The sequence below is a fragment of the Gobio gobio genome (genome assembly GCF_949357685.1).
Source record: "Gobio gobio genome assembly, chromosome: 1".
Taxonomy (NCBI): domain Eukaryota; kingdom Metazoa; phylum Chordata; class Actinopteri; order Cypriniformes; family Gobionidae; genus Gobio; species Gobio gobio.
The window spans coordinates 50,386,022-50,399,366 of record NC_137097.1 but is presented as its reverse complement, the minus strand read 5'-3'; the positions used below and the strand labels follow the sequence as shown (position 1 = coordinate 50,399,366).

Below are 13,345 nucleotides of genomic sequence, written 5' to 3'. Positions count from 1 at the left end.
GAAGGTTCATGGGAATTGACATGATGACACTTGTTTAACTTCAAATATAAAAGACGAATGAAACTGTCACGGTACTTTCCCTGACTGACTTTCCCAAGAAATTGCATAATAAACTACCACTAGGGGGAAAAAAAAGTTTTGTTATTTACCTTTATAACTTTACTTATTGAAACAGAGAAAAGAGAAATAAAGACATACATGTTTGGTAATAATGGTGATTGAATGATTGAAAAAAAACAAATCATTTTTGTATTGAACCCACTGATCTATATATAGATCAGTGATTGAACCATCTTTTAAAAAAAATAACACTTGACTATCTGAAAGCAGGGAGATAAAGTTTATTCAAATCCTTTACACTACTGTATTTTTCATCCCGCATAGTAAAACAATAATCATACCTATTCTGCATGTGCCATAGACCTATTTTGACAAACAACATTAAGATTTTTAGTACAAAAATTGGTACAGTAACATGAAAGCTTTGCTTGGTACTGTAACACCTTATCTTGTGTTAGTGTGTCCTACTGAAAATCTTAAAATATAAACATGAACTGGACCTGAAGGCAATAAAACTGTCATTGAATGGGCTACAGTATGTACTGTATAATTCAGTAATTCATACAAGGGAAACCGTTTAGTCATTAGGAGAATTTGACCATTTCTTCGTACCTTATTTGCAAAATTAAAAAAATAATACATATGGCTATGTATAAAAAGGAGAAGCAACAAAGCCCTTCATGAGCAATGTCTTTCTCACTTCTCTTCAAATGTTTTACAGCCAGCTTTATAAAAGTAATTTGAAAATAATCAACCAGTCCGTGCATTATAGGCAGGCATTTGGTGAGAGTACGATGGATTTAGTATGGTGATTCCACACCTCCAGGAAGTCGCAAGATCTCAGATCTGATCTGTGTAATTGGTAGGGAAAAGACCAGTCCTGCCGCGCAATCGACCTTTCCACCATGATGCATCAGAACGGTCCAGTACTTCAATGATGTCACCAGCATTGAAGCCCAACTCGTCATCTTCCTCTGCAGTGAAGTCATATACTGCTCTCACCTGTATGGTTGACCTCTGACACACACACAGACACACAAACACAATAAAATGTCAGTACCATAAAATGTAGGCTACTATATCCTTCTGTATATTTATAGAACTACAGTAGACAGTAGCCATTTAAAGGTTTTTACGAAAAAACGAAAACGAATTGCAAAAAAACAAGTTTTTGCAAACAAGTTTCTCAAACATTCTATTGGCCGGACAAAAACATAGTCAAATCTCTGTTCATCTTCGGAACACAGTTTAAGATATTTTAGATTTAGTCCAAGAGCTTTCTGTCCCTCCATTGAAAATGTATATACGGTATACTGTCCATGTCCAGAAAGGTAATCAAAACATCATCAAAGTAGTCCATGCGACATCTGTGGGTTAGTTAGAATTTTTTTGAAGCTTCGAAAATACTTTTTGGTCCAAAAATAACAAAAACTACGACTTTATTCAGCATTGTCTTCTCTTCCATGTCTGTTATCAATCCGCGTTCACGACTCCGCAGTGACGCTGCTGACGTGTTACAGAGGGACCAGATAACAAAGTTTTTGTTTTGTTTTTGTTATTTTTGGACCAAAATGTATTTTCGATGCTTCAAAAAATTCTAACTAACCCACTGATGTCACATGGACTACTTTGATGATGTTTTTATTACCTTTCTGGACATGGACAGTATACCGTACATACATTTTCAATGGAGGGACAAAAAGCTCTCGGACTAAATCTAAAATATCTTAAACTGTGTTCCGCAGATGAACAGAGATCTTACGGGTGTGGAACGACATGAGGGTGAGTCATTAAATGACAACTTTCATTTTTGGGTGAACTAACCCTTTAAGCTGGGACAGGAAAGTATTTTAACATTGAAAATATTGCACACATTACACACTTAAAAAAAGAAAGAAGAAGTTAACACAAGATGGCTTTTAAGCCTTGACAGTACAGCAGGTGAGACAGTTTGTGAGAATTTCTGGCATCATACCGGAGCAGGCAAAGTGTCAGAGGTTCGCCGAGGGGCTGGACTGTTCCTCCCTTGGTGACCCACAATGGTAGCTTTCTCCTCCACACTTCCTCTCTTACTCTGAGAAAAGAGCACAATTTTAATTATTAGCCAGTTCCTTTTTCTTGCTAAACAATTATGCATAATTATTTAGAATTTATATTACATTTATTTATATATATATATATATATATATATATATATATTAGGGGTGTAACGGTACACGTATTCGTATTGAACCGTTTCGGTCCAGGGCTTTCGGTACGGTGCGCGCGTGTACCGAACGGTTATGAATGCAATCTTTAACAGTTAACAGTCGGCTTGTTTAAAACGCGGAACACACTTCAATCCGAGTCCCCATATGAACATATTGAGTATTCAGTCCATTTTATCACGAAATTCAAACGATAAATGCCGTTTTAACGCTCTATAATGTGACATGACTGATAGACGCGTATCAGTTCAACTTCAAGCGGCAGCGCGCGGCGCGCTTGAGTGAACGCGATCATCTCTTCTAAAGAATAAACATAAATTAATATCTTAAGGTATGTTGAGGATACATTACAACTTACTGAAACGTATCATATGTTGTGTAATCGCTCCATCGGTGTTTCAACCGCGGAAAGACAATAAAACAGCTTGTAAACAATGTCGTGTAGAATTCGTTTACCTCAGAAGTCATTCAGTGTCCACAGCTGAGTTCACTAGAGAGATTAACTCTTTCACTGAATACATGCACTATATTAGCCTATATATTCATTATATTAGCCTATATTCATTATATAGCCTACTACTTAGCCTGTTAGTGATGTCTTGTTTAATGTATGTTTAAATAAACCTGTCATGAAAATTACAGCCACTAAATGATTATATTTCAACAACGAATTGGAGAAAAAATAATAATAATTAGATTTAGAAGTTAATGCAAAAACTGCCTTATGTGAAGCGAGTGTTGATTATTATATCTAAAAATAAATAGCGACTGAATTTAATAGTTTGGGCTCTGTTGTTAATCTTTAATAGCAATATGCAAGTAAGGGCTCCCTATATAGTTTACAGCATTATCTTTAAGAAACTTTTAGTTATAACTGAATTCATTTAAGGACAGACACCATTTTTTTCATTAAACCACTGTTGAATAAAAATGAATAAAAAGCAATTTTGTAAAACTGCTGTACCGAATCCGTACCGAACCGTGACTTCAAAACCAAGGTACGTACCGAACCGTCAGTTTTGTGTACCGTTACACCCCTAATATATATATATATATATAATTAATAATATATATTATAAAAATGTATGTGTCTTTTAATCATCAGTTTAACCATGGCTGTAGGTTAGTTAGTAGGAGCAGATATAATTCCATTTTGAATGGAAGCTTTTCAATAGTTCAGCAAGGTTTTTAGTTTTAAATGCATGCACAGCTGGGGTTGAGTTTTTACTGTTGACATGCTTGTACCTTCTGGTTTTGAGTTTGATCGGTTGTGCTGCGTTGTTGTGATGAGGTTTGTGGACCGCCATAACCACCACCTGGGGGAGGCCGAACTTCTGGTTGACTCTTTAACTGAAAATGAGGACCATATATTGATCATTATTTATCTCCTGTACACTCTGTAGACTCTTTTCATTTAGATGGCATGTTTGACAGAATCTGCATATATAGAGAACTGACAATACCTAAACTGTCTTACATCAGAAATCTCTTGAAAAGCTAGCGTGAAATTAGCAGATGGCTTAGTTCAAAGAAGGTAAAAAGAGAGTTTAATGATTAGGTTTGACTTCATGGAGTTATGTTATGAGATTCAGTATAAACAGTGACCTCCTAGACCAAGAGGATTATCGGCAAACCTACTGTATTTACTGATTTAAATCTAGAGTTTATTTACAGGCGGAGGTGCTCTTGGCTCATCTCCACTTCCGTCCCTAAGGAAGATCTCCCTCTGCTTGGATATGGAGGTGGTCTTGTAAAACTCCACAAGCTTGTTTATAGAGGTAAACCTCTCCGTCCACAGGTAGTACTGGCCCGATTTATCCTTCATAACTTTAAAATGTTGTACATCATACTCGTGTCTGTGAGCAGGGGGGAAAAAAAACATAAATGTTCACACTTATTTCAATGTTTCCTTTGGTGATATGACAGACTGATATACATGTATAAAAATAAACTCAAGAAGTCATTTAGCAGAAGGGTTAACTTATTAAAGGCACAGTCCCCCTAATAATAATCTGTAATTTCGATTACCAGCCCTGAGGATCTATTAATGTCCAGCGTTTTTGAATCAACTACGGTTAGCAAAAGCTGCACAACCTGCTTTCTACACTAGAGGGAACCCTTGTTCATTCTCTCTCTCTCTGTCTTACACAGTGCATTCAGTTAGGACCTACTGTATAGGTGATTTATGAGAGGATGGCTGAAACAAATGGACTGTCTGACCGCTGTAATAAGATGGATGTTATTGATGCATTATTGATGGAGTGTTTCCATAGGTCAGATTTAGTGTGTGTGGGTCAAAATGGCTCAGGTGTGAGCCTCTAGACTAGTCTGTCATCAGCGTCATGGCTTAGGGGGCAGAAGACTGACATTACAATTTGTGCGATTGCAGATTCACAGCATTTTAATAAGGGTGACCTTCATGGGCCAGCTGAAATATAAGTACTAGGATAACAGGACTGTGACTTTATCATTCTTTCATCTCATTCTTTTCATGTAATTTTATGTTGATTACAGTGAACACAGAGGTCAAATAAAAAGGATATGTACGCATATTAATCCTAATATTAATCCACTAATTCCACTTTTGTTACCTGACTGAGATGGAGAAGTCTCCAGGGGAACTCTGGCTGCCACGGATCAGGAAAGCACCCACCTCTCGGGATATTAGCATCTCCTCAGCCGAGCCACGACTGGCGCTCTCTTTGAACCAGCTGGAGAGGAAATTCAAATACACTTGCGTGCTTATTCGGGTCTTTCACTTTTTCTCTGTCTCTCTATTAACTACTACATGCTAACAGGTTATTTGCATGTGGTTTCAAAGATTAATATCACATGAGCTCACCTTGGCGCTTGCCTGTCAACATAGTTTTTTGGTACATAGCCCTCGTGACCGTGTATCTCTGCCTTGAACCAGTCATCTTGAGATCCCAGGATCTATTTGGAGCAATATTTGTCAAAATGAATGGAAGCACATTTCCTTCACATAAGATAAAATCATGCTTTGGTAAATCTTGGTTAAGTGGTAAGTCTTAGTTTATCTGAGATAAAAAATGAACAAGTATTAGATAAAAATACATCATAATTATGAGATTTAAAAAAGAAATGACCTTCTCAGTCATAACTATGAGATAAAAAGTCAAAATTATGAAATAAACACATAATTATGACAAGTCGAAATTATGATAAAAATTCAGTTATGACATAAAAAGCTGAAATGAGACAAAAAGTCATAATTGCGACAAAGAAGTTATCTTTTATGTCATAATTGTGACTTCTTGTGTATGATTTGACCAAACTATGATTTACCAAAGCGGTTTTGTTTTATTATTTATTAAATATTATTATATTTTATGTAATGCAGAATTGTATTTATTAAAAAAAACTAACAGTGGACAGACATCACATGACTCGCATTAACTTTGCCCAGTGCATTGGCACTAGCTATACAGTAACTGTTGTAGTCAGGCATGGTTGAGCAGCACTAAAAGATTGTTTGAACTTTGACCCCCATCGGCTGATACCAACAATAAACATGACTCAAACAATTTGTGTCTTTATACTGTAGGTCCAACTTCACACCTACATTTGTGTTTAAAACCTCAAACTTTATGAAGAGATCTTGAATGCCTCATCTTCTGGGCAGTCATGTAGCATTCCAGAGTTTTATGAACCCATTCTGCAATGTATAAAAACAATAGCTGGATTTGTCTTATAGGCTCAAATTCTTTTTCACTGTTTAATCTGTTCACTTTCCGGTTTTTTTACTAGCATCTGTAATGCTTTTCATGTGTCGGTCAATGCAAATAACTGAGCATACAGTAACCTGACTCGAGGGCCTCACAACTCTGAAACTGAAGTAAGAGCTTTTAGTGTGTGTTTTTGTGTCCTCTATCTCTCACCTTCAGAATGTCTCCTTTCCGGAAGCTGAGTTCATCTTCTGCTGTGCCGTTGAAGTCAAACTTTCCCCTGGCCTCCATGATAAAATACTTTGTTGAACAGAGGAGAGGGTCAATAAGCTGCTATAAAAGAGATAGGTTACAGGTTAGTCAAACCAGGGTGATGAAAGAACCAGAAAATGAAGAGTAACTGAAGTGTGTTAACCTCAGGCTTGTGAGAGACCCGAGAGGTCAAACAACTGCTGATTTTCTGCTAAGCAAAAGCGTGCAGTTGTGGTTAGCTGGCTAGTCACAATTGTATGCAATGCAAAACTGTCTTTTTTAAAGTGGAGCAAGTTGGAGAGAAAAAGGCTACTCATGCTTATCCTATTTTAAGATTTGACCACTCAGTCCTAAAGATTGTAATAGGGGAACATTTGTTTTTTTGTTTTTAAAGCAGGTCAATTATTGTATTAACCCATAATTATGAATGAAGAGGTCTTACTATAATACACTGTCTGTGATCTGAGGATGTTGAGAGACACTCCTGTTTAACTGGCTTCAGGAGGCCATCACAGCTCCACCTTAAGAACAGAAAAAGCAGTTGTAAATCAGCGAAGTAAAATTCGTTGTGGTATCACAAAACATACACATAGTCCATTCGCATGTGCGCTACTGTATAATCCAGAGGTCCGTTCTTCGTACCTCACTTGATACGTCTGAGATTGTTTGACAGATCGCAGATCTTTTAATCATGATAACTGATCTCTGGCTAATTTGGTTCTTCAAACAAATTTGCGGATTGGATTAAAATATCTGGATTAAGTTGTCTAAGATTACTGCGCGTTCTTGTGTTCCCCGAAGAGGGCAGATGTATCGATAATCGAAACCACGATCAGCAATGCAGCGATTGGTTAGGGTCAAGACAGCAACGTAATGATATAATCATGTAATTAAAAAAGCCACCTGGCAAAGCTTGACAAAAAAAAAAAATAACAACATGATTTTCTGGACCTTTATAAGGAAACAGCCAAACGACCAAACCAACATAAAAGTTATAATAGATAAATGAAATGTGCAAAAAAAAAATTTAAAACATGATTCCCAATTATTTATATTCACGATTTTATAGTATTTGTACACCCTTACATTTTTATTTCAATGTTGTAATTAGCAATTCATTAATTTTTTTATTCAGCTTGAAGCAGATTTGTTACGTGACAGTATTAATTAAAGTTTCTTTAGGGTCAAGATTTTTTTTACGGTCTATGGTCAAGATCAAGTTATCTGGGCGCTGCATCAAGCCACTCCGACAATATCCGTCATCACTCAAATTAATGCAGGGCTCAGATTAACTGCACAACATGTGTGTAAACCTCCAATAAAATTATAAAATAATTATTCCATCACAAATAAATCTCTCAATCAAGTGGCTGTGTCTATAGTATTATATACATTATAATAACATTGTAATATTATTTTCAAATACATTTTTATATCATTATTATTATTATTTAAAATTATTACTGGTTCAGTAATGAACTCTTGTAATAAAGTAGCAGTGGCTCCCAACTCGAGCAGGTTTGATTTTACGGACCTGTTGCTATGACAGCAAGTCCAGGATGAGCTTTAAAGAACCAAACAACCCAAGATCATACCAAATCATCAACAATCAAATCCAGCTAACTGAGTTAGCGACGTGCGAAGAATGGACCCCTGGTCGTCTGAACTTGTAAGATAACTTTTAAGTGGAAAACAAACATTTAAGTCATCATTACTGATAATGTTTTGAAGCTTTATCAACAGTTCATGCTGTTTTAGATGAAGAAAAATAAATTCCCCTGTCTAAGTCATTTAACTGAAACTAAATTGTTCTTCACATATGTCTAATTTGCTGCGACTCTCTCAGCAGTCATATGGACCACTGTTATGGTACTTTTTTGTTATTTTTGAAACTCGACCGCCCCTGGCTATCATCCATTTTTATTGTATTAAATACAGCAGGGTGAACTTATATAGGGTAAACGTACCTATTAAGCTCAAGTACCCATTAAGCACATTACTATCTATGAGCTCAGATTATAAAAAGAAAAAAAAATATGTATCATCCTATTTGATGTCTTAACCAAATCATGTGTTTGTTACTATAAACTTCCTGTAATTTCAAGCTAATCACACCATTGCACACTGACGTATGGGTATTCATATGTTCACACTGTCTGGTTCACACTGTCTGGTGACCATTTTGAAAGCTGTCTGAAAACTTTCACCAAAAGAGCAGCCCCTTAAATGTGCACTTTTTAGATGTTTAAGCCTTTATTTTCGATAAGTATAAGTTCTTACTGCAGATTTTTGTATATAACCTGGAACCTGGATGTGGGAAATAACAGTTAGATCCAAAAGATAGTTTTAGCAACAAAGTGCAGGTGCTACGGAACATAGTTGGCTTACTAGCTGTATAAGATTGTGTGCTACACTAATATATTACTTCACAGGCATTACTGGCTTGTACTTTTAAACCCATTATATTATAAATGTATAGTTTATTGATGTTCTGTGCTTTTCACTGCTGTAATTTTTAAATACTTTATGTTATTGTAAGGTGAGGTTAAAGGGTGCACTACTATGAAAATCACAGCTTCAGTGAGACATAAATAAGAAAAAGTATAATTTCATAGATATTTTCAATAATAGCTGTTCATATTAAAATATGTATGAACATATTTTATGAATATTTATTTAGAAAAATTGTCATTTTTAATGCCCTGTTCACAATTTTTAATTCAGCTTGAAGCAGATTTGTTACGTGATAGTATTAATTAAAGTTTCTTAAGGATCAAGATTTTTTTTATGGTCTGTGGTCAAGATCAAGTTATCTGGGCACTGCATCAAGCCACTCCGATAATATCCGTCATCACTCAAATTAATGCAGGGCTCAGATTAACTGCACAACATGTGTGTAAACCTCCAATAAAATTATAAAGTAATTATTCCATCACAAATTAATCTCTCAATCAAGTGGCTGTGACCTCTTTTATTTATTTTAGAAAAATTGTCCTTTTAAATTAAATTTAATAATATTTATTAATTTAAAAAATGTTTGCTGAAATAAATAAAGCTTCCAATAAAGCTCAGTGTGCTCCCTTTAAGCTCATTCACATTAAAAGTCTATGTAAATACTTAATAAACAGTCACTTCAAGTTAATGTTAGGGTACAAACATGTACCCATTAAGCACAGCCATACTTTTTGCATTTAATGAAGTATATCTTAATTTAAATGCTTGTGTCATTTAAAATAAAATTAAATATTATGTGAGAGATTAATCTTTTATTTTAACATAACTTCTTGTACTCAAACCAATACCCTGTGCACTAAAATGTCTCAATGTAGATTTTGGTGAGCTTACGTTTACCCCTATATAAAATTAATACTTCTAAGTAGTCCACTTTGTTAAAACCAGACCAACACAATTACAAGGCACCAAAGTGTTGTTAAAAGGACAAAAAGCAGTACCTTACATACAACCCGCCAATAAGCAAAGCTGTAAGACATAAGGCCCATTCACACCAAGAACAATAACTATATAATTATCCAACTAAGTGTGCACTGCAGTTTTGTCATCTGCCGCTTTAATAGCAGGAGCTCTTTAAAGTCAGGTGGATCCTGATTGGCTATCAATGTTCTTATCATTCATCGCCCGACAAAAAAAAAGTCGTTCTGAAAGTGATTCCAACAATATCGTTTCTCTGTGCTGTTATCATTATAGTTGTGGTGTGGACTCTTTAATTTGACCTTTACATTAAAAGATAAATTACAGGCCCCACAAAAAAACAACAACAAAACCTTTGGTCCCCACCAATGCTCAATAGTTACAACCTCGCTACAAAACACACTAATCCTACATGGACCTCTGTGAACACCAGTTTACCTTTCATCTCATATTTTTACGTTATTATTATTATTATCCCTGAGGTGTTATACATTTTTCAATTTCAATTTCCACTCTCTCTAAAATTACAGTCCCTTTTACTTCTGCTCTTTTAAGAATCACCCATTTCACAAGCAAAATCAACAATAAGTGTCATTACTGTCTGAGAAACTCAGGTAATAATTACTTATATGTCACCTCTCCATGTAAATCTAATCTCATCCGAATAGGGATACAGAAAAGTAAATAAGGACAGGCAAGTATTGATCAGTGTATCTCTGTGGCGTCACAATGCTCATTTTTGCGGAATATTTTCATACAATGTACATCAGGCTCTTTTATTTAAAAAAATCAAGGACAATTTGTTTCCTCATAATATGTAACTACCAGAGGTTATTTCTTTACATAACTGTTAATGATCACTTCTGCAGCTGTATGTGACCAGTTGGCATTGGCAATGACGTTTTATGCCTGCAATTGTACCAATAATATTGGGGCTGATGTATATTCTCTTAATTAAATACTGTGCATTCGTGCAAAGAAATGCTTGTGCATCAAATCATGCCTCTTGGATTTGATTATCTATGATCTAAAAAAAAATATTTTTTTGTCCCACTATTAACTATAGCAATTAAATCTTATGTGATGATTCATACTATAGCACATGCTGTTTTTACTGTACTGGTTTGCAGTGTCCTACTCCGACATAGCTTTCGATGTCATCTATTTCAATTTGTCACCTCCTGATTACACTGAGCCACACTCTGAGACATGGATATGGAGGCGTCCGTCCCTCCCTCTCCCCTCTGGCCTTGTGAAAAACCATTTCTCAGATGAGCAGCGATTAGACGTAAGAGCTGATCTGTCAGTCATGTTAATGTGCTCTGTCGGTTCCACAGTGCTCAGTTATCTTTGCCTAAACTCAGCTCCTGCCGTAACGCAGACAGAGACAGAAGGGGGGCCCAATGACGCAAGTTCAAAAAGCAACAATTTCACATTAAAATGGAGCGCAAAGTGTGCCATCCATGATAATTAGAAACCTAACTGCAAATGTTACATAAACACTCTCTGTTCTCTAAAGTTTGTGAAGAGGGGAGCTGTTCTGTTTTGGTTTTGTGGATTAATCTTACTTAATTTGGCTATGAACGAGAAATCAGAATATACTAGAACAAATTAGATCCTTTGTTTGCATAAAGATACTTTAAGGTTATAATATTACAAAGTTTATTCAAACCAAAACTTTTTACATAAAGGGTTCAAAAGTCCACACAGAAAATAAGGGATTCAAAAAAGGGGGGGGGGGGTTATAATGTAAAAAAAAGTATGACAAATTCAAGATTCTACACTATTCCTAAGTCATTATTCAAATAATTTGAGACACTGATCATTGACTCTTTGGATCATATCAAATCATGCTGGAGAACATGATCATAAGTTTGAGTTTATGCTGCTGTCATTAAAGCAAAAGATTTTAGACTAAGACTAAGATTTTCATTGAAATTAACTGTGAAATTAAAAATTTACTCAATTGTGAAATTCCGCTTTTGCTGATAATATCATTTGTAACTTTTATTTGTAACTTTTAAATATTTCTGTAGGCCTGCTGCTGCTGATGAACCTGTTCGTTGAGAAAAACAAAAAAGCCATTTAACGACTGAAAGCTGATTTGACTGCTGTGACAGGGAAGTTGTTTCACGAATAAACACTAAGCTTAAGTCTCATTCCCTCGATAGATGATCTCTTTGTGTAACTGTGTGTGCAGATCAGTGCTTTTATGCGAATATATTCTTTGGGGAGGACTGCACTTGCTACAGAACACCATGTGTGTAGCTACAAGTAAAACAAAGCGAAACAATTTCCACTATACAATGTGAGAGTCGACTTTTATAATTGTTAGAGGGACATTGGAAACTTAAGAGGAAAAGGCGACCGAAAAACATATTTTAGCTTCTTAAAAATAATACTTTCCAGGTATTATAGCTAGGATTGCATTGGCTACTCTGGATTTCTCTCAACCACTTTCATGAGGTTTCCAGCTGTGATGTTGTATACAATGGGTTCCCTTCATCCTGGCCAACATTAATATTTAATGCTAATTGTACAGCACATTTGTCAAGAAAACAAATGTCACGCATTTAAGCACGTCTCTAAATCTGAACAGTTTTTGATGACTATAAAAGCAGAAGCGAACAGTTCAAACGAGCATCTCAGAATGTCACCGTCAAGCAACTTCATCTATTTCTGGTCGTGGCAACTTTCATTATCCGGTATAAAACTAGAGACAAACCATATTACTTTACCTTTGTCTCGCTGATTCACTGTCCGGCAACGAAGAAGCGTCTCACAAATCACCCTGTACTGTCAGCCTCTACCTGCATGCGCGTACCCGCGGGGCCGCGTCTCAAAGGGCTGCACTGCTCACCGCCCATAAGAACGAGCGGAACCTTTTTTGTTGTTGTTGACTCCGCCTTGAAAGGGGTCGATTCAACGAACTGTTGCCTTGATTACAACTTCTGTTCGCGAACGTCTTTTTGGCACATTCTGACGATCTTGTTGCCTGATGTAGCCTAACTGTTGTGGTTAATAAAAACACTTTGAAAACCTTGTTTAAACGTATAGTTGTAACTACAAGATCCCCAAAGCTATTAGTTTGATATAGGCCTAACATCTTTAAGCATTTGGTTGATGTAGGCCTATGTTGGTAACCTAAAATGACATTTCTTATGTCGTTTGTGTCTTGTAAAGTCATAAAATAGCTCAGTCTATGCGCTCAAGTCTGCTTATCTGTACGAGTAACGTTTGCAGAAAAGGAACACACAACTGCTGCAGTTCTGCTAGAGTGGCAAGGCGTGCGACAGGAAACCCAGCTTGAGAACAACTCGCTGGAAGTGTGTGGTTTCTCTCTCTTTCACTCCTTAACACACCATATTCGAATGCCTGTCTATGTATGCCTTTTACAACACCCAGACAAAGTTATAGATAGTTTACATTCCGAGCACATACAAATTGATGAAGCCAGTTCTGGCTCAAGTTCATGGATCTTCAAGCTTTGATATAGGCCAGCAGAGGTCCAGGTCAGGGTGTTATGTGAGTGGGTTCGGTTGGGGGTCCCTCATGTGAAAACCTTTTATGCACCAACAGGAATCAGGCCAACACCTCAAGCCACATATTGACACACACAAAAATGTCATGTTTTTGTATGTTTAGAGCAAGTTTTTAACTAAACTGTAACTGAGAGATAGAGAGAGAATGAAGAAAAGAAAACTTTTGAAG

General features: G+C 36.1%; 1 protein-coding gene across 4 annotated transcripts; it reads right to left on the bottom strand.

Annotated features, from left to right (window-relative positions):
• Positions 1-325: 325 nt before the first annotated feature.
• On the bottom strand, positions 326-12,886 carry grap2a (GRB2 related adaptor protein 2a). 4 transcript variants are annotated; one of them, XM_079813265.1, is made up of 10 exons: positions 12,373-12,509; positions 6,648-6,726; positions 6,369-6,416; positions 6,167-6,286; positions 5,110-5,201; positions 4,859-4,978; positions 3,940-4,123; positions 3,513-3,617; positions 2,036-2,134; positions 326-1,077 (listed from the first exon to the last, which is right to left on the bottom strand). In XM_079813265.1, exons 4-10 carry the CDS (start codon positions 6,242-6,244, stop codon positions 901-903), a joined length of 855 nt encoding a protein of 284 aa, XP_079669391.1. In that variant the 5' UTR covers positions 6,245-6,286; positions 6,369-6,416; positions 6,648-6,726; positions 12,373-12,509; the 3' UTR covers positions 326-900. The 4 variants fall into 4 exon arrangements, with proteins under 4 accessions (XP_079669391.1, XP_079669390.1, XP_079669389.1 ...); XM_079813264.1 differs by having other exon boundaries at positions 6,369-6,413; XM_079813263.1 differs by having other exon boundaries at positions 6,167-6,283; positions 6,369-6,413.
• Positions 12,887-13,345: the final 459 nt, after the last annotated feature.

What these genes read in the sequence shown, in the direction of transcription:
- grap2a (XM_079813262.1), bottom strand. Translation starts at nt 6,244, where the DNA reads ATGGAGGCCAGGGGAAAGTTTGACTTCAACGGCACAGCAGAAGATGAA. An exon ending in AGCCAAGAGCACCTCCGCCT is followed by an intron (nt 3,618 to 3,939) that starts GTAAATAAACTC and finishes CCTCATTTTCAG; the next exon opens with TTAAAGAGTCAACCAGAAGT. An exon ending in CTGACACTTTGCCTGCTCCG is followed by an intron (nt 1,078 to 2,035) that starts GTATGATGCCAG and finishes TGTGTGTGTCAG; the next exon opens with AGGTCAACCATACAGGTGAG.